The 21,123-nt window shown below is 36.1% G+C and overlaps 2 protein-coding genes across 12 annotated transcripts in view; both read right to left on the bottom strand.

Annotated features, from left to right (window-relative positions):
- Positions 1–21,123, bottom strand: part of Hcf (Host cell factor) — a 47,109-nt gene that overhangs the window by 9,641 nt on the left and 16,345 nt on the right. For 10 of the 11 annotated variants that reach the window (XR_011397351.1, XR_011397352.1, XR_004977086.2 and 7 more), the window contains 3 exons: positions 20,723–20,911; positions 20,516–20,667; positions 17,788–20,383 (listed from right to left, as the gene is read on the bottom strand). Coding sequence is in view for 6 of the 11 variants with exons in the window: in XM_070112605.1 (XP_069968706.1) it covers positions 17,822–20,383; positions 20,516–20,667; positions 20,723–20,911 (2,903 nt within the window). In the remaining 5 variants the exon portion in view is untranslated. Of the gene's footprint in view, positions 1–17,787; positions 20,384–20,515; positions 20,668–20,722; positions 20,912–21,123 lie in introns of those variants that run through there. The other variant, XM_036365724.2, reaches the window with a different exon arrangement.
- Positions 1,055–1,780, bottom strand: LOC138858189 (uncharacterized). Its single transcript, XM_070112733.1, has one exon. It carries the CDS (start codon positions 1,778–1,780, stop codon positions 1,055–1,057), a length of 726 nt encoding a protein of 241 aa, XP_069968834.1.

Here is a 21,123-nt window from a genome sequence, read left to right as displayed (position 1 = left end):
ATGCATTCATCCTAGATAATAATTTTGCATTTTCTCAAAACTTGAGGCTGATGCCTGAATGCTTCTTTATGTTACACATTGCTTCGGGATTTGTGTGAACATTCAAAGGTAATTTAAGCGCTGAATGCGCCGTCCGTCCACCATCAAGTAACGTTGCTGCGATTCCTGATGAAGCAATAGCCAATGCAATATTATTTTGTGATCGGATGCGCGCAAGTATCAATGAGATGAGGAATGTTTTGCCAGTACCAACTGGTGCATCCAAATAAAAGAATCCACCTTGTTGCGCTGCAATTGATACATTAATTTGATCATATACAATTCGTTGCTCAGCAGTGAGCAATTGTTCATTATTGGCAACAAAAGTAACCAAAGAAGTTCTATCGAAGTTGTGTTCCCGTTGAACATCGCTGGTGATGGTAGCTACTGCTAGGCGGTTCGGCGCTGACATGCCGAAACGGATTAGCATCATATTCGAAATAAGAATACAAATATCCTCAATCATTATTATATTCAATATTTTGATTTTGATTAGTAATTCTAATCCGATGTAAAATATCCTCACTCATCGAGTCTTTATATTTGTCCCACAGAGCAGATGCTTCAGACGGAAAACACGTTGTCAATATTATTGAAAATAATTGACGAATTTGTTGTGGAGATGAGCTCAGTGCTACATCTGCAAGTGTGAGATCCCAATGGTTATCATCCTCCAATAAATGTAACTCACGACACACATCGAAGAAAGTGTCGTATAATATACCATTGACTTTTCGCAAAAATCGGAAAGATAACAAACGCAAAAAAAAAAACATTCGCGTTGCTTAGGATGAACTGTATATAATCGATCTAAAGTATTTGTCATAAATATGTCGGTAAATCCTGGGACTGGAATGCCTCGCTTCCGTGGTTCCCAATTTTTTGTTTGTTTATTCCACGTAAAAAATTTAGTAATATCAGTATACATTAATGTCCTTGCGAATTGACCAACATCTTGTCTGCAACAAAGGTTGAAAAATTCAGTAAGAGCTGTTTTTGGCGCCGTTACAGCTTGTTATAGTGCAGACTGTTCTGTAAAGTAAACACGCTGTCCGTTTTCAAGATGTGCAGCCAAATGTATAACAGCAGGATCCCTTTCATGTATAGGAAACGTAAAAATGAGCCAAATAGCTTCGTTACTGCTTATGTATCGACCCATTTGATAACGTGTAATTTCGTCATTGTCATTTACATTTTGAACAGCGAATACAGCTTTATCACTGCCCTTGTGAACATACTTACAAATGTATTTTATAGATTTCACTGAACTACATATTTCAACGTTTATGTCCGCTTCATAAGTTTTGCACAGCAATGGTGAATATGGAACTACCCAGCGATTATCAATATCTACTCTCACATCGTTTGACAGACGCAATTCATATGATTGACCGCCATTGTCTACGTCTCTACGCCGGTAAGATGGATAACCGTCAATACTGGTGATAGTATCAGATTGGCATGGTTTTGGAAAACGTTTCGTACATTTTCCATTGTCCATACATGGTGACATCATGTTTAGAGTGCCACATGGAACATGGATCATATTAGTAGTTACAATGTCAAACAATTCTTGATTAACATTCGGATCTGGAATTTCGGCTGAACTAATTTTGTCGATTTCTTCTGGGCGTACTTTATCCACCAACCAAATCAAAATATGCGCATGAGGTAAACCTCGTTTTTGCCATTCAACAGAGTAAAGCCAAAAACGTGTTTCACCAAATACCAAGTGATACATAATCAAATTCATCAAAGATTTTAGTTTTTGTTTAAAAACACGTGCAGTGATATCATGCAGATGCATCGATGTTTGACCTAGTAACAATAAACTTTGAATTTCATCTGAAATTCTTTAAGCTAGTAATGAAGCTTAAATTGTGTCATTTTCACTCAAGTAATATATAAATAAACGTATTACATAAATCTTGCATCTTATGATATATTTCCGCGAATTTAAAAATTTTCAAAAGAAAGTTTCAAAATGAGTTGTCGAAATTAAATTCCAATTCAACATTAAAATGTCAACGAAATTGCAAATAAAGTGTCTTTTTGAATCAAAAAATACAATCTTTAAATTAATAGTAAATAAAAGCTTTTTTTATAAACTATCTTAGCGTGTGCATTTGTAACTAGTACATAGTCTGTAGTCTATTTGTTTATGCACGGTAAATTGATCCAGACATTTTTATATTGCATTTATAGCTAGGATTCACTATATACAGCTGCGTATGATGAAATGTGTTACAGTATCAAATTAAAAGTCAATGTAATCTGCAAAAAAAAAAAAGAAAAAAAATGCTTCTTAGTATTTTGCCACAAGACTTATTATTAAATTAATTTTACATCTACAAAGAAGTTCAGGGTTGAGTTTAAATTTTGTAGTTGACATTCTTTTGTTGTCGTAGTGGTTATCCAGACCCTATTTAAGTGACAAGAGGCAAATTAATTGACATCAAAATCATCTAACGTGCTCTTTCGAAGAGGTCGGACCATAGGAAAAGGGTGTTATATGAGTTCGTTTCCTAGGGCTTGCAAGGAGTTGGTTAAAGTAGTACGGGCACTCTTTCCATGCCGGACATGGGTTTGGCATTTCGGAGTCCATTCCGGATAAGTAGAGTTTTACTGTTTTACTTTTACTATGGGTGGTGGTTTGACTCCAAGGACTCAATTCACTGGGAAGAAGGCAATGAAAGTGTTAATAGGTCCACTGTGAATGGAGTTCAGTTCATGTCTGAAAGACCGTAGTCTGGTCAATGAGGTGTACATATCGTCGTCGTAATCAAAAATTTATTTCTGCAAAACCTTCCTAGTAAAAACTGACTGCAGGAAGTTCGCTATGTTCCTTAACCTTGACAAATGGAGATCCCTTTTGCTTTGGCCACAAGGATCGACCTGTTGCGAGGTGTTGCTCCAAAGGTGACAAATAAGTTTAGATTGCCGAAACAACAGCCGTAGGCTGGAAAAAATATGGCAACGTACAACCAGCTGTTGTGGGAATTGACAGTCGACATTCTCTAACTTAAGGCCCAGAAAACAAACGAGAGATTTTATATTTTCGTGAAAACTCGAACACACAATAACTCGAACGTTCGGAAACTTCAATTTTTTTCTTCTCTATTGGCTACTTTAAAACTCGAACCAAATTTGATGGCTTTAAAACTCGAACAGAGTAGTTTTCTAGTATTTTATACGCGAAAACATAGCATATACTATATACATGCACACTCATACATGTTGTTTGTTAATATAATATGTCCACGTTAGTATCCAGCTAGTGGCTGTGTAACAGCCAATGCGTGCACTGTTGTTGTTAGCATTTGTTATTTAAAGGCGCGACTAGTAACTTTTCTTTTGAATATACTATACTGGTGGCTTTTTTCTTACGTTTGCATCGCTTTTAATTGATATTTTTCATTAGAAATCGTTGTTGTTGTTGTTGAAGCGGCAGAATTCTGCCGAGTTGACAGTCCTTGGCCGGATAAAATCCGGGTCCGTTCCGGTTACGTAGACCCGACTGTCGTGGGAACGGATTACACGGATACATTAGAAATCGTAGTTGTTCGCGGTTAAGATCATGTGTATTTTATTGCATAATGGAACGGAAATTAAATGTTTTGAGCTTAGCAAAAAACGCTAAATTAATTAGCGCAGTCAAAATGGTGAAGGTGTCACAGCTCTATCCAAAAAATTCTAGTGATGGGTACTATCGAATAAAAACTTTCAAGTTATTCGATAGTTCAGCAAATTACATTCATTCTATAGTTTTCAAAAAATCATCGTTTATTAAAAATTCTTCGTTCGTTACTAGTTTTTTCATTTATTACTAAGTTTTCGTGAATGATTATTTTTTAGATTTTGAACGATTTATCACATGAATGATATTTTGTATATGCGATGGATTTCTAGCAAATCTGTTTTGTACGAATTAATTTATTCGTATACTGTTAATATTATATTCAGCAAATGTACGAATAATGCTTATATTGTGTATTTCTAAATTATGGTGAATGATTTATGTTAAATTATATTAATTAATAGAAGTGAATAGATGCTTAAAATAGATTTAAGTGAAAAATATTCATACTACTCGTAATAAATAAAGATTTATGAATCATGTAGTGGTCATCAACAAATAAGTAAAATGACTAAAGTAAATTCATGTGGTCGTCGATGAGTTTTGGCAAGCTTTTTTTAACAGTTTCCAGTTGGTTGAAAAAAATGTCAATGGTTTTGAATTAAGCAAGCAATTTTAACTGTCAGTAATATTTACGTCAGGTATTTCCACCAAACAATATTGAAACGTTTACATTGGATCCCAACTTATATAAATATTGGTATAACATTTTAAATTGCAATATTTTCTGTTGGAATATCTGGTAATATGTAATTTTATTTTATAAAGAAAGTGCTGAAAATATTTTAATATATGGTTAAATCAAACTAAAATACGGCCAGGAATTTTTTTTGTAAAAAATTAAAAATTGTCAACTGTAATATTTGTAAAAAAAACAAAAAGAATTTTAAAATTTCTGGTAATACTTCAAATTTGAATGATCACCTACGACGAAGGCATCCATTATCACTTAGCGTGGAGGAGATTCCTTCGGCGATAGTCGGGCGAGCATCTGCTATAAGCAACTTAGATATGCCAAGCTGTTCTACAATGGAAAGATATGTGAATTCAGTATCAATAGAAATTTTTCAATGATGCTTCCTTGATACTAACTGTGAACGTGGAAACTGCGACAAGTTCTTCAGCAATACCTAATAGACATGTTTCAGGTGGTGAACTATTAAAAAAGAAGGGCACTGCAAAGAAAGTTATTTGTTACACGCACGCGGTCTGAGCTTTCAGAAAACGAAAATAGAAGTATCGAGGAATCTCTTATTAAAATGATTACAAGAGATCTACAACAACTCTCTATTGACGAAAATGAAAAATTCTGTGAATATACAAAAAAGCTTCAGCCTTTGTATTGCATCCCAAACAGGAAACTTCTTTCCAACACGATGTTGAATGCAAAATATAATACAACATGGAAAAGTTTCATAACATTTTGCAAAATATTTCACACATTTCTCCATTTCCACAGAATTAAAAAATATTTTTGACTAGTGATCAATTTTTACCAAAATATTTATGATAGTAAGTGATAACGGCGCAAATATCAAAAAAGCGATAAGTGATATTTTACAAAAACGCCACCACGCATGTGTGGCTAACACCCTAAATTTATGCGTTGTTGATGCCATAAAGGCTGTTCCTTAGATTTCAGAGCTTATAACGAAATGCAAAGCTATAGTAACATATTTCAATCATAGTTCTCGAGCAGCAGAAAACTTAAAAGCAAATGGATGTTGCTAAACCTAAGATGAAGCAAGATGTTGCTACTAGATGGAATTCGGGCCTTCTGATGTTAGTACGTATATGCTTGACAAAAGAACTGCTCTCTGCAGTAATAACTGCGTTTCCAATTGCATCGAACTTTCTAAATGTATCAGAATGGAAAAGATTACGTGATTCTATCAACGTATTGAAGCCGATAGCGCATTTAACAATATCACTGGTTGTGCCTATAGTCAGAGGGCTGCAATATGCAATAAGATACCAGCAAAACAAAACTACATAGGGAGAATGCTTAAAAACTAGTTTTTTGGAAGTTATTTAGCGACGACTTGGCGAATTAGAGTTTGACATAGTGTGCGCCAAATTGACTTTCTTAAGCCCACGGTTTAAAAATATTGCCTTTGGAGATGAAACTAACTCAGGTATTGCTCAAAAATGGTTGGCAGAAAAGGTAACAGCTTTAGTACAAAGAAATCGAGAGATTCCACAGTTCCAGTAATAGAATTACCCGTGGATAAAAGTAAACTATATCTTTAAACTCTACTTGATTAAAAAGACTAAAAGGTCAAAAGTTTGGTCAAATAATATTTATACTCTAGCAACATGTTGCATAATAGTTTTGTTTACCTAACGGTTGCTTGTAATTTGATCACAATTTCATTAAATAATGGATGTTTAATTCTTTCTCAACATTTTTATACTCTCGCAATCTGTTGCTACAGAGTATAATAGTTTTGTATTATAGGATTAATATAATTAATATATTTATAGGATTTAATATATATAAATGATTAGGATGAAGAGACGAGTTGAAATCCGCGTGACTGTCTATCTGTCCGTCCGTGCAAGCTGTATCTGCAGTTTAACATTTTTTTTTACAGTGGGCGTGGTCCCGCCTCCTAATAGGTTTAATATGCATATCTCCTAAACCGCTAAATCTATAATAACTAAATTCACTGGAAACAAATGCTTTTAGTACCTCTATCGACAGTGTAAAAATGGGTGAAATCGGGTGACAACCCCGCCCACTCCCCATATAACGGTACCTTTAAAAACTACTAAAAGAGCGATAAATCAAGCACTAAACACGCCAGAGACATTAAATTTTATCTCTGTTCAAAATTAGACAGTGGGCACCGCCCACTTTTAGGTGAAAACGCATATCTTGGGATCTGCTTAACAGATTTCAACCAAATTTGGTACATAACATTCCTCTCAAATTTCTATGTTATATTGCGAAAATGGGCGAACTCGGATTACAACCACGCCTATTTCCCCTATAACACCATTTTAAATTCCATTTGATTCTTTCACTTTCCACTATGCAAATCAAGCAACAATGATTGTATCGGGGTAAAACTTTGCGTGAATAACGAGTTTAAAGTATACCACCTTAATACCAAAAATGGTCTAAATCGAACCAAAACTGTTCAAGCTCTTAGGTACTGAATATGTGGACCCCAGTGCCCATAGTTGACTTTTTACTGAATCGGTTAATGTGTAAGATATATAATTGAAATTCATATAATAAATGATGTTGTCAGTAAATAACTGAGGCAACAGTTCCTACTTCTAATTATTAAAATATATAAAGAAATCTCAAACGAGTATACCATTTGACTTTTCGAGAGTATAAAATGTTCGGTTACATCCGAACTTGTTTTAACTTGCAATTTTGATATATAGTTAGTATTTTTTCTTACATACTTTTTATTTTTATATTAAATTTCTTACTGCGTTATACTATTTTTAAGTTTTAATAAAATATATAATCAAATAAAAAAAACATAAAAACCTTTGTATTCATGTAAATAAAAGTTAATAAAATACTAGTACTTTGAATTGTTCTTTAAAGAACGCGACATGGCCTTAGCTATTAAACTTGAATAAATAAAGGAATGAATGAACGAAAAAGCTATTCGATTGTCCAAATCAATTAGTTATTAACTGCCGATAGTTGAAATCATTCTATAGTTCCCAACACTAAAATATTCTCTATTGATAAGTCCACAATTTGTGGAATTGTTAAAAACGAAAAAAATTTTTTATAGTGTGTTAACAATACACTATCGGCCACTGGAAAATGTAAAATGCTTCGTGAATCAGAACTTCCGACAATGGAGAAGGCACTTTACAAATGGTTTTTATTAATTTATTTATATTATTTTAAAGAGAACAAGTAAGGAAGGGCTAAGTTCGGATGTAACCGAACATTTTATACTCTTGCAAGGTCAAATGGTATACTCGTTTGAGATTTCTTTGTGGATTGACTGATATTTTCGGTAGAAGGTCAACTATAGGCACTGGGGTCCACATATTTAGTACTTAGGGGTTTGAACAGTTTTGGTTCGATTTAGACAATTTTTGGCCGCAAGGTGGCATACTTTAATTGCATTATTCACGCAAAGTTTTACCCCGATATAATCATTGTTACCTGATTTGCATAGTGGAAAGTGAAAGAATCAGATGGAATTGAAAATGGTGTTACATGGGAAGTAAGCGTGGTTGTAGTCCGATTTCGCCCATTTTCGCACTATGACATAGAAACATGAAAAGAACGTTATGCACCGAATTTGGTTGAAATCGGTTGAGCAGATCTCAAGATATGGGGTTTCACCTAAAAGTGGGCTGTGCCACGCCCACTGTCTAATTTTGAACGCGGTTCCTATAAAGTCATCTTATACCATCTCAGAGATAAAATTTAATGTCTCTGGCGTGTTTAGTGCTTGATTTATCGCGCTTTTAGTAGTTTTTAACAGTACCGTTATATGGGGAGTGGGCGGAGTTGCCACCCGATTTCAACTATTTTCACACCGTTAATAGAAGTGCTAAAAACATTTGCTTCCAGTGAATTTTGTTATTATAGCATTAGCGGTTTAGGAGATATGCACATTAAACCTATTAGAGGCGGGACCACGCCCACTTTTTAAAAAAAATTTTAACTGCAGATGCCCCTCCCTAATGTGATCCTGTGTACCAAATAACAGTCTTGTATCTTATTGCGGAGCTTAGTTATGGCAAGTTATTTGTTTTTGATTAATGGCGTTTTGTGGGCGTGGCAGTGGTCCGATTACGCCCATCTGCAATACCAACCGTCTCACGGTACCATGAAACATGTCTACCAAGTTTCATAAAGATATCTCAATTTTTACTCAAGTTAGAGCTTGCACGGACGGACGGACGGACAGACGGACGGACAGACAGTCACCCGGATTTCAACTCGTCTCTTCATCCTGATCATTTATATATATATAACCCTATATCTAACTCGATTAATTTTAGGTGATACAAACAACCGTTAGGTGAACAAAACTATTATACTCTGTAGCAACAGGTTGCGAGAGTATAAAAAGCTAAGAAGTTTTATGCCAGATTAAGCATGGACAGCTCAAGGATTTTTGCTAGTGATGGATGGCTTCAAAATTATTAAAAGCGTTATGGAATTCAATCTCAGAAGAAAAATTATCTTCGCGACCGGACTTAATGGAGCCGTTCAAAACTAACCTATAAGCTAAAATTCAGGAAATTGGACTATGTCCAGAACAAATTTACAACGAAGATAAATCCGAGTTATATTGGAATCTTCTGCAGGGAAAATCATACGTTTCTAGAATTTAAAAACAGGCATCGGGAAACATATCTGAAAAACAGCAGTTTGATGGGTATGTATTGAACGCTAGGGTAAGCTCCTTCTCAGAAGAACGAGATTAACACATTTAATTCAAATGAGTTTATCTGCAAATAAAACACAGTATTAATTGCCAAAATAACTGCTATAGGCGCATCACATTGTAATTAGAGCAGTGAAGAGATTATAACTTTAAAGAAACTCGACCCTTCTTAGAAATGTGGTGATTTCAGAATGTTATGAGAAAGCTTTACATAACTTTGACAAGGTCTTAGTCAGAGAAGGTTCACATCTGTTTATTTGTTATGATGCATCTATATACCGAAAACAAAACCAATTGGTATGTCTCCGGTATCCTGGAGGAATCATTTGATTAATTTAGTCATGTTTTTTTCCTCCAGAATATACTTATGAATTCTTATTCTTCAACTTGGGCATACGCTTTTAAACGACCGAAGTTTCTATAGCAAATTGAATTTTCCAACAGTTGTATACTTCGACAAAGCACCCAATCGAATTTTCATTTCTAGGAAAATACTGTCGGGTGACACAATTTCACAGTTTTCGGAACGATTCGTTTCTTTAATACGGTAGCTGGACCTGCATATACGAAAAAAGTTCTGATGTATATAAGATTTAATAGTTTTACCCCAGGAATGCTTCCTAAAACTACACGGGGAATGACATAGTACATTTTAACAAACGAATTAACGTCTCAGCTGAATGGGTCCACACAAAAACGAATCAAGTCCCAAATTAAAGAAAAAAAAACCGTTTTGTTAGTTCCAAGCGTACCTCCACATTGGTTGTGAATTAAGGTACTGTACATCATAGTTATACCCTTGTTACTGTTTACCACTCGACTCAGATGAATAAAAAGAAACACAATTCAACATTAAATCAACTAAACTCCCACTTGCCATTGCGAATAACAGCTAGATTAAATAAGTTTAAAGTGCTCACTGCGACCTCTGAGCTATTGCGCCGTAACTTCTTACAAAGTCTCATTTAGTCCCCGCACCCACAAAAACTCCAGGATCGTGCTTGGGGTCAAAGAATTAATGTATTCCCATTTCAGAAATGCAAATCCCAAGATTTTACTACTAGTTCTGTAGTAATACGTATTCCAGAAGCAGGTGCTCCGTATCACAGAAGCGATAATTTCCAGAAGCCATACCTTTGGTGTATCCTTAGTTTACAAGGTGTCCAGAAGTTTGCTGCCAGCGAATGTTGTCTTAAACTCTTTCCGCCTTCCGGAGTAGCTTCTTAATGGTGAATGGTCTCACAGTAGCCTGGATTCCGATGCAAAGCGGTTTAGTTCATCAGCCAGTTTATTATCGGCTATACCCTTAAGTCCTAGTACCCAATTAAGCTGTTCGACTTTCTACGCCTCCTGGACCTAATAATTTCATCTGGGAAGACGAGATTAGTTTGAATGTTGCTTAACAGTCTAACTATGCCCTCTTTGCGATAGCTGCACTAGAGATTTAGCTCTGCATACCGAATTTTTGCGAAGACCTCTGTTTAAAACCGCCTGTAGCTGTAGAGAGCTTAATGCGTCGACCCATTATAAAAGTACAGGGAAGGTTTGTCAGTGTAAAGTTTACAAGAAAATGGACATTAAACATAAATCAAATTTTTTTTTGTAATTCGAAATGCAGTGATGGATTTGGATAAACTAATTTTAAACGGAATTAGTATTTTAACCTAAATCTAATAAGCTGATGTTTTCCAGGAAATGCGGCAATTGGATATATTCACTAATCTTAATTTATTCGGGCGATAGATAATGGATGTCTTCGATTCGCCATTTGTCTGCTCGCTTTTGCTCTCTTGTTAAAGAAATTTCATGTAAAAGCAACAACAAAGTTATCATTAATATGGCTATATTTAGTGGTACCAAGTTTTGTTTTGCATATTGTTGATCAGTTTTTCTATTGTGAAAGATTCAAATGACAAATGAAAATACAAATTCTTTTTTATTCCTTGCATTTTTAAAACTTATGGCTTGAAATCTTTTATAAATGTGAATTGCTGGTCGTTAGTCTCGCTAAAACTCTAGAACGGCTAAACCGATCCGGCTAATTTTAGCCTTGAAATATTCGTGGAAGCCAAGGGTAAGGTAAGAAACTATGGAAAAATTGCGAGGAAAACACTAAAAACGCAAATTTTATTTTCCCATACAAACTGATGTTTGTCCCGTCGGTTCAGTTTTTTTGGAATAATCTTCGATACATATAAGAATCAGTTGATGTTCGTTTATCTTGCAAAAACTGCGGAAAGGAGCTGGACCGATATAGTTGAGTTTGGGTTTGAAATGTTTATCGTAGGCCAAGAGAGTTTAAAAAGTTGGAAAATATGGATTAAAAAAATTGCGAGGAAGATAATAATAATAAGAAATTTTATTTTTTTGAGTTTACAACATTGTATTGAAATATTTTTATGATTATACTTATTGGAAACATAATTCAAATATATAATGTTGTGTCGATTGCCCAAAAACAACAATTTGATAAAAGTGTTTTAATTCATAACGTCAAAATTAGGTATTTTGTTTTGATTTATAATTCAAAAATATATAATATTTGTCAAACATTCCAGCCAATAAATTGTTTTTTGAGTGATAACTGAATATTATAGATTGTAAACCTCACAAAATTATCAAAATGTAAACAAGAAATTCATGAGAAAAACAAAAAAGTTTTGACATAATGAATAAAAATTTTTTCGTAAATATATGTATATATTTTAGCCATCTGCCACACAAAAACTTATGAAGTTAACTGTCATTTTGTAACCATTATAACGTTATTAAACAACTTAGAACAGTTGATGGAACAAAAAGAGAACAACAGAAAGACACTGAAATATACAAGCATGTGAATGAAATTGATGTGATTTCGTTTTTACAAACCGAATGATTTCAATTAAGGTGTTCTGCAAACCGAATGATTTCTTTTATTTCGAAGTCTTTCTATTTCACATCCAAACAGCCATTTGCAGCAAATGACGTTTATTTCCAATTGAAATGTAAATATTTTATTTTGCAAAAAATTTAATTTTCTCAAAGTAAGATTCGTGCTGCAGTAAGAATTTTGCAAAATAATGACTTCTCGTGGCAGAAGATTAGAAGGCTTTTCAAATATGTTTATTGAATATTTTAACTTTTTAGTCAACTTTGAAGCACAATTCTCCTTTATCTGCAACAGGAAGCAAAAGGACGTTTCGAAGTGACCATTAGGAAACATACGGATACTTCAGTAGGAAGAAGTACTGTATGGAATGTTCATAGTTGACTAACAGAGCGGACATTGTATTGGGAATGATGGCAGGTCAGATTATTACTACAGTATTGCAGTGGCTATTGAGTTCACGTTTCAATCTGTATTTTGTCTCCTTTCAAAATCTTTTAGCGAAATCTTCATATTATCGAATTTAAGAAGTTTTCATTATCAACAAAATTTTACACCGTTAGGTTATGTTAGGTAATCGGACTAATATTCATAAAATCACGAATGATCCGACTTGGACAGCAAGAAACGCCGGTTCGTTGTGATCACATATCTCTTATTGGCATGTACGCAGAGAACAAATCACACGTTATAAATATTTCGTTTCCAAAGTACATTTAAATATGTGAATTCGGTTTTCAGAACAAGGTATTCCATTTCAAAATCATATCCTATGTATGTAAAAGTAAATTAAAGAACATGGCTGATTGAGTGAAACCTTTCGTCCATATAATTCGAAATTGAATGCACAAAAAAAAGCAATGAATCAGGCTCAAAAAAAGTTACGAAATGCACATTCTGCCAAAAATTACAACTAAACATGCAAATTAACGAAACATCAGTTTGCAACATCGCCAAAAACAGCGCTATTGCAAAGATATTCCTGATATGCAAATTGATAATTCAGGACGAATGTACAATGGCCCACAAGAAGTCGCTGGAGGCACTGGACAGGACTTTAAAGATTTACGTGAGAACAAACACATTTTTTGTGGAGCCATGATTCTGTTGACAGGCGATTTCCGCCAGACTCTTCCAGTTATTCCTCGATCAACTGACTTGTGGCGGCACGTAAAGAAACCGTTTTCTTTACGAGTGTTTTTGCAACAAGATTAAACCGCGATTGTGTTTTCGAAGCAGTTGTTAGATATCGGAAATGATAAGGTTACACATCGGCCGGATTAATAATATTTCCCAAAACAACAATATAATAACCATAATTGGGAGTGTGAACGAGCAATACTAGGGAAAAAAAAACAAAGACGTCGATAATCTCAATGAGACAGTTCAGATTTCACTCAAGAGACCTGTTTACTTACAAATAAGTTGACATTATTTGCAATTCGTAGTGGGATCAGTTGTCATCATGCTGCTTAACATAAATCAACCTCAACTTTGCAATAGAACTAGACATGCTGAGAAGAAGGGAAAATACAAAATAGAGGATGTCTCGATCCCGCTTATACCGATGGTTACAATGGAGTTTGTCATTCTCATTTAAGCGTTTACAATTTCCCGTGCGTATGGCTTTTGCAATAACCATTCATAAATCACAAGGCCATCATCGGTCAAGTTATAAGAGAGCTTTAAATAATCTCTTTTTCGGTGGACACCGGAGCAAACGCCAACTAGTACATGAAAAATACTGGAACCCGTAAATGAAACGTCTCGAAACTAAACACTTCGAAATTAATCTCCGCCATAGACGACCATAACCCATCTAGCAGCTCCCCAAAAATTGCCAAAAAAGTTGTCAAGCACACAATGCTTAATATAACAAGAGCATGTCACAAATCGACGCCCAATTCTTCCTGCAGCAAACATAAAGCAGCAGTTTACTGGTGGACAGAAAATATCGCCCAACTCAAACGCACATGCCTTCGCCTTTGTAGATCGTATACGAGATCTATGCGAAGAGGAGCCGCATCCCGAGAAGCCAAGCAATATCAAGCGGCGAAAAAGGAGCTGCAGCACGCCATCGACGATAGCAAAAAGAGAAAATGGGAGGAACTACGCGAGGACGTCAACAAAAACCACTGGGGACTTAGGTACAAAATAGTAATGAAGAAACTCGGAGTTCGACCAAAGCCACCTGACTTAACCGCTGCCAAAATGGATCACATCATAAGCGCTCTCTTCCCCACACACGATAACAAGATTAGTGATCCAGAACAGACAACAAGACTTCCACATATCCCCCAGTTCACCCTCGAAGAGCTGCAACTGGCCACTGGCAAGCTCAAAGCTAATAAATCACCCGGTCCGGACGGGAGCAGAGCGACCGGCACTACTTTTGAACATGTACAACGCCTGCCTGGAAGCCGGAATATTCCCTGAACCTTGAAAAAAACAACGACTGGTGCTAATCAGTAAGGGAAAAGGTGATCCCAACTTACCTTCGGCATTCCGCCCACTACGTTTTCTCCACACAGCGGGAGAGCTTTATAAAAGGCTACTTAAACCCAGACACGAAGCGGCCATCAATGAAGCCGGAAGACTTTCCCCTAGACAACACGGCTTAAAACCCGGCAGGTCAACTTTAGGAGCTATAAGATGCATCACTGAAAACGTAGAAGCCGCAGAGCGTAGATGCCATAAGTACAAAAGAGTAGTTTTACTGGCGACTCCAGACGTCCAAAACGCCTTCAACAGTGCTAGATGGGCGGACATAATCGAAGCTCTTGAAAAAAGTTTTAGAATCCCCAACTACCTCAGAGCTGTGGTGCGGAGCTACCTCAGCAATAGAAAACTGCTATACCAATCCAGAGAGAGATCACGACAGATAGCGGTTACGTCAGGAGCTGCACAAGGATCCATTTTAGGCCCAGACTTGTGGAACATCAGCTACGATGCCATACTAAAACTTGAAATGCCAGACGAATCGTACCTAATTGTCTACGCGGACGACATCGCAACAGTAATTACAGCCCGAGACACAGAAGATGCGCGAAGGATACGGGCGCAAGTATGGCTTGACTCACACAATCTCCAACTCGCTACGGAAAAAACAGAGCTACTACTGCTAACAAATAAGCACACATGGAGCACAGATTTGGGCAGATGTGTTAAAAAAGGAAAACCGGCGTCAGGTATTGGCAAAAGTATACCGCACCGCTGTGGGAGCTAAAGAAAATGTCTGAATACAAAAAGAGCGCATTAGACCAAATAAAGAAAGATACGATATCAGCATGGCAACGAAGATGGGAGAATGAGAGTCGCGGCAGATGGACGGCTAGACTTATAAGTGAACTAAACTTATGGACAAGTCGTAAATTCCGAGAAGTCGACTTCTACATAATAGGGAAAGTCGAAGAGCCGTCATGGCTGTACAACGATGCGACTGAAGATGACGCTGAACACAAATGTTTTAAATGTGAGCGATGGCAAAGGGAACGCACCGCCGTAGAAGACCTGGTCGGTCCAAGAAACGCGTACAACTTAATCAGCGTCATGGTGGAGAGCGAAGCTAGCTGGTGCGCAAATGTAAGTCTCTCAATGAGGAAAATGGAACGCCACCCTGAAGTAATGCAAATGCGGTTCCATGGTGGCCGACAGTTCCCTAGAGGGAGGTTTTTAGTGATCTGCAAGTGGCTCATACCGTTGTTGTGACAACAGCACTGATGATGTGGAAGGCATTTTCCACCCCCTCACCCTCAAAAAAATAAAATAAAAAAACTATGTGGGACAGGGGACGTCTTTTGTCCACTGTTTGTTTTTGATGTAGACAAAAATATTATGGATATTACGTCGGAGCATGTTAATCTGGTAATTCGTTAGTTGATACTTCGTTAAAAAAAACTTCACTGTGAACATATATTTTGTTCTATCTCAGGAGTGTGGTAAATTTTGTTCTACAACAGTTGATTCAATTTTATTAAATACTTATTTTTCAAAAATTTGTCTAAAATTATTTTGTAGCGAGCAGCAAATGAACTATTTAGGCTACGACGCAAAACAAACTGCTGATTTGATGTTACCAAGTAACGAAAAAATAAATATATCGAGCTTGTCACACTGGTACTTTGTTATCGGTAGAACGATAATCTGTTAATTAAAAAAAAACAAAAAGCATGTAAAAAACTACCGAATAACGAATAAACAAAGCTGATGTGGATACCCCTATTATGTTAATTTCAAATTGTTAGCAATTGTAAATGTACAAAGATCATTATTTTAAATGCTACATAACATCAACTATAAACTTTTTAATTTACTTATTTGTTACAAACTTTGATGTAAGATAATTAATACACTATATTGTACAAAATTTACCTTTTGTTGTTACGCACATAATACAGATCTATAAAACTTTTTATAAATCATCTTTAAATTTGCCGGCTATAGCGTTTTCGTCTTTATGCGTGAGAATATTTTCACTGTATTGAAAAATTTACTATAATATAAGATAATGTATACCTTAGCCATATAACGAGAGGCCAGGTCTTCTAGTCAATTATAGAAATTTATAGAAAACAAAAATTAAGTGTTACAGCAACGTTTTTTAACGCGAAAAAAAGAATTTCCATACTATTGCGAATGGGTCAGAAGACATGTTAGAGCAGGGTTGCACCACAAGTTCTCCCCTTTTTTTTGAGTATCTGGTATGGTTAGTTTGATTCGCTGGAGAGTAACGCTTGGTGAATCGAAGTTGAAACACATTAATATTTTTACTGAACTTTTTTTGTACAGGTTGTGTTGTTATCAATAATACCAAGCTTTAAAACTTCATCGAAAGTAAAGTTGCGCTATGGATTGTAATAGGGACATTCTCACACGATATAAAGATTTCAACGCCACACTGATTTCGATATGATTAAAACACAATGTTATGGAGTAGGAAATCTAGAAATCGTTTGAAATACGTTCTCTCGACAGTCTGGTCTATTAAACCGAAACGGACCCAAATTTTGATCCGACCAAGGACTGCCAACTCGGCAGCATTCCTCAAAATTACTTCATAGATGTCCTCTGCCGCTACAGGAACAAGATCTGTGAATTTTCGAAGCTAACTGGACTTAATTAAAGCTACAACTATTGCTTTTAGTTTCTGAATTTTTTATGGTCGTTTCGTTTTTAAATTTGTATTTTTCAAGTATATCGTAATGTCAAAGAAGTTATCAAAATTCCAAATTAAAATGAAGAAATTATGGTAACGCCTAATTGCGCCACAGTATCAGAAGTTGTTATTTGTTGTTCTGCAGAAACACAGCAACAGTTTGTTTCGTTAAAACTAAAATGGTAAAAAGAACTCTTCATAAAAAAAAGTTACAAAAGCTACAGCAAAAGTTATTTTCATCTGATATTTTCATTCCAAAACGTAAATGTTTGACTTTAAATGAAGGAGCTTCAGTGTAAATTGGATCAACACAAGCAGCCATTACCTTTAGAAGTATTGATTTTTTTTGCTACGTTATGTTTTTACTTTTGTGAAGTAAAAAACTTTTGTGCCAAAAAAAAAGTTAACTTTTCACCTTTTCACTAAACGTGAATCTTTAAAATTTTGAGAAATTTATAGTTATTCAGCTTTTTAAAATTTGTATATTAGTTACTTGAGGTGTCGTATAGACAAAATGTATCAGCCCTTTAAGTATAGAAATAAAAAAAAACTACGACGAAAGAGTGCGAAGTGACAAATCAGAAAATTATAATGAAATGGAGGTGCTACCGTATATTTTGAATTTGAAATCAAGGAAACGAAAGCTTTACACATTAACGTGGCTTTACAGATAAAAAATGTTAGAAAGCATATTTTTACAAACCTGTACTGTAAGTCGTCTTTCTGAAGTGTTTCCTTTATTTACTTGGATTTGCTTCTGCTGTTGCTATATGGGAAGATTCTGAGTTCATGACTAACGCATTGGGGACTTGCACGCATTCAATTGACAACTCAGGTTTCCATTTCGTGTTTGCATGAATATTTGTAGAATCTTTTGCTTTACTTGAATAGGTAATGTCGACTTCTCCAAAATCTTCATCGATTTCTATTATTTGGTTTTGGTGATAATTCATTCCGCAAGTGTTTGCCTCGTCATCAATATATTCGGAATTAGTGTCAGTTGTTTTTCCAAATACATCTGTTGCACCATCTAATTGTTCAATTATATCGTCCATAGTATCACCCTCAGTATAATTAGAATCTGTCAATGCCGTTATAGCAACGGTCGGTTCATTTGACCCATTACTATTGATTTGTGTCGCAAAACCGACGTGTGAATTTGTTGTCCCCACTATATTTTTAGACGTTAATGTAATCGACCGTTGCAAAGTATTTCCACCGCTATTACTTACGCCACTTGCGTTTAAAATATTAACGAACCCTTTATTAGCTATGGTTGTATTAGCAGGTAACACGACTAATTTGCCGGTGGTGTTGCCAGTGATACCGCTTGTAACTATTGTCTGAGGTTGAGTGTGCCCTGAGCTCGATCCAACAATAGTAACAGTTTTAGTTAGCCCAGTAATATTTGGATTTGCAGCCATTTGAACGGTTACTGCTTTACCTCCAAGTGTTATTGTTTTTTGTTGGATATTTGCAGCATGCACATTGATTTTTTGCTGATGCTGTTGACCGGTAACATGTTGCTGAGATAATTGTGTTGTTGCTGAAGGCAATGTTAGTGTAATTGGGCGTCCTGTTGTGCTTGTAACTCCACGTATCATTTTAACACCAGTCTGAGTAGCTACCACATTTCTAGTCGTAGCAGCTGTAGCTGTTGTCGATGTAGAACCTACTATGGAGACAATGTTGCATGCACCTGCTTGAGATACATTTGATGTGGATATGGTTCGTAAAGCCGAACCAGTAGTAACAATTATGATCTGTTGATTAGTTAACTGATGTCCCTGCTTGTTAGTGATAACAAATGCTGGCTTGCCGGCAACATTTGAAGAAACCTTTCCCATTTGTAGTATATTTGAATTTTTCATAATCAATTTACCGCCACTAACGGTGTGTGGGGAGACCAATTTAACAAGATTACCAGATACTATGGGTTTTTGCTGTCCGGCGGATACATTAGTTGCTATGGATGTAATACAATTTGCATTGGTACCACCGCCCACAGTAGCAATAAATTGTTGCTGTGGCTGAGAAACAGCATTGCTAACTACTGATTGTGAAGCTGTCACCATTTGTCCTCCAACTGCTGTCTGTTGCGGACCCATAGCTATTGTGCCAGCGGCATTAGTATTTTTGGCCAAATTCAAATTAATTTTCGGAAGGGTTTGCACGGCTACTCCGCCAGTGCTAGTTTTTACTAACTGAAACTGTACGTTGGTACCCAATGTTAAAGGCTTTTGCAATATATATTGTTTGGTACCAATTGTAGTAGCAGTACCTATGGACGCTCCTGAATTAGCAACAGCAGTGTTTTGTACCTGTCCAGTCATGTTAGCGCCCGTATTTTGAGCGGTTTTCAATATGGTAGCTGTATTCCCTGTAGCTTGTGTAGTAGCTAAACGCAAAGTCTGACCAGTATTTCCCGATACAATGCGAACAGTATTCGTCTGAGCAGTTGTTGTTACAGGAGTAGACGCAGAACTTACAACTCGTAAACTAGTACCACCAGCATTCACCTGTGTACACGATATTGCAGCCGATCCTGTGACAATTGGTGAAGTTATGGCAGCAGTCCGAGATACAACTGCATTCGGCCGGTATTTTTGCAATATGGTAGTTATATTATTATTTATCATTGATACACTTGGTTGTTGTTGGGATACATTTACTAACGTTGCTGCTATTACACCTCCACTACCACTAACAGACGTGCTGGAATTTACAATTGCTGATGTTGCCGCATTTATAATGCGTGGGGTAGGCATAGTATTCTCCACAATACTCGGGGACGAAGCTAAAATTTTAGCGTTGATTTGACCGATTTGTTGAGATTGCTGGACTTGCTGCGCTATATAGATAGTTGAACCATGCAAATGTGGTTGTTGTTGCTGCTGATTTTGCGTTTGTGGCTGCGCCTGCTGTTGTATAATAGCATTGCTAGATACTTTGGCAGTAGATTGTTGCAAAGTAACAGTAGGTAGGGCTGTATTATGGATCTTCTGATGCTTGTTCGCTGACAATACTGGTGAAGGTTGTATAGACGTTGTCATTCCATTAACCGGATTTTGACTGGGTGGTATTGTCGTAGCACAGGCACTAGGAGCAAATGACGGTGTTACAACTTTAGCAGCCATTGTTAGAGGTTCGATTTTTTGTGTTTGTAACTCATAGGCATTTGCAAAAGTGGTAGCGGTCCAACATAGTTCCAACGCATGAGTAGAAGCACGCACCAAACCAACTTTAACGGCATAAAGTGGTTTAGTGACCTCAAGATACCAAAGATCTTTACAGCAAACCTAAAATAAATTAAACAATGTCTATACGTCATATATGTAATCATTAAGCGTTAGTTTAAAAAAGTTGTGTATAATAATGGTTATAGTTCTAGGTTTTCATATGAACAACATCATATCCAATATTCAGCTCACCCTAACCTGGTTGTTCCATGCTTTACGATACCCATCCCGACCAGACCACACATACAAACGGCTTTGAATACCTACTGCACAGTGGCCAGCCCTAGCTCGTGGTACATCTTCATCAACCGAGTCGACAGTTACGTTTTCCCAAGTCATTGAATCTGTGGCAGATATTGATTGAAAACCCTGATTAAATATAACTGTAAGCTTATTTACCCAAATCAAGAACCGCGAGAGTATTTGTGCATTTCCATTCTCTTTCCGTTGTTGATTTAGAATCATTTGTGAGTAAAGGCACCCATCCCCCAAAGACATACATTTTGTTGCAAATCATTGTAGCGCTATGTAAGGATCTGGGTAACGGTGCAGGACCTCGTGTTCGTGGCTTTGACCATGTCATGGAATCTATAAATTAAAAAAGGCAATATGTCAGACAAAATACTTATCTCATAAGTCTGACTTGTATTTTTGTTATTATATATTTTAAAGAAGATTCTGAAAATACAACTTAGAATTTTTAAATAGTTGTTTATAATTATTTTCGCTTATTAGATGTATTTTCGCCCCTCCAATTGTAAAATGGAGCTTACCCACTTATATGGTAATATTAAGACGAG

The sequence above is a fragment of the Bactrocera oleae genome, chromosome X (genome assembly GCF_042242935.1).
Source record: "Bactrocera oleae isolate idBacOlea1 chromosome X, idBacOlea1, whole genome shotgun sequence".
Lineage (NCBI taxonomy): Eukaryota > Metazoa > Arthropoda > Insecta > Diptera > Tephritidae > Bactrocera > Bactrocera oleae.
Note: the sequence above shows the minus strand (reverse complement) of the source record. Positions and strands in the feature narration are given on the sequence as shown.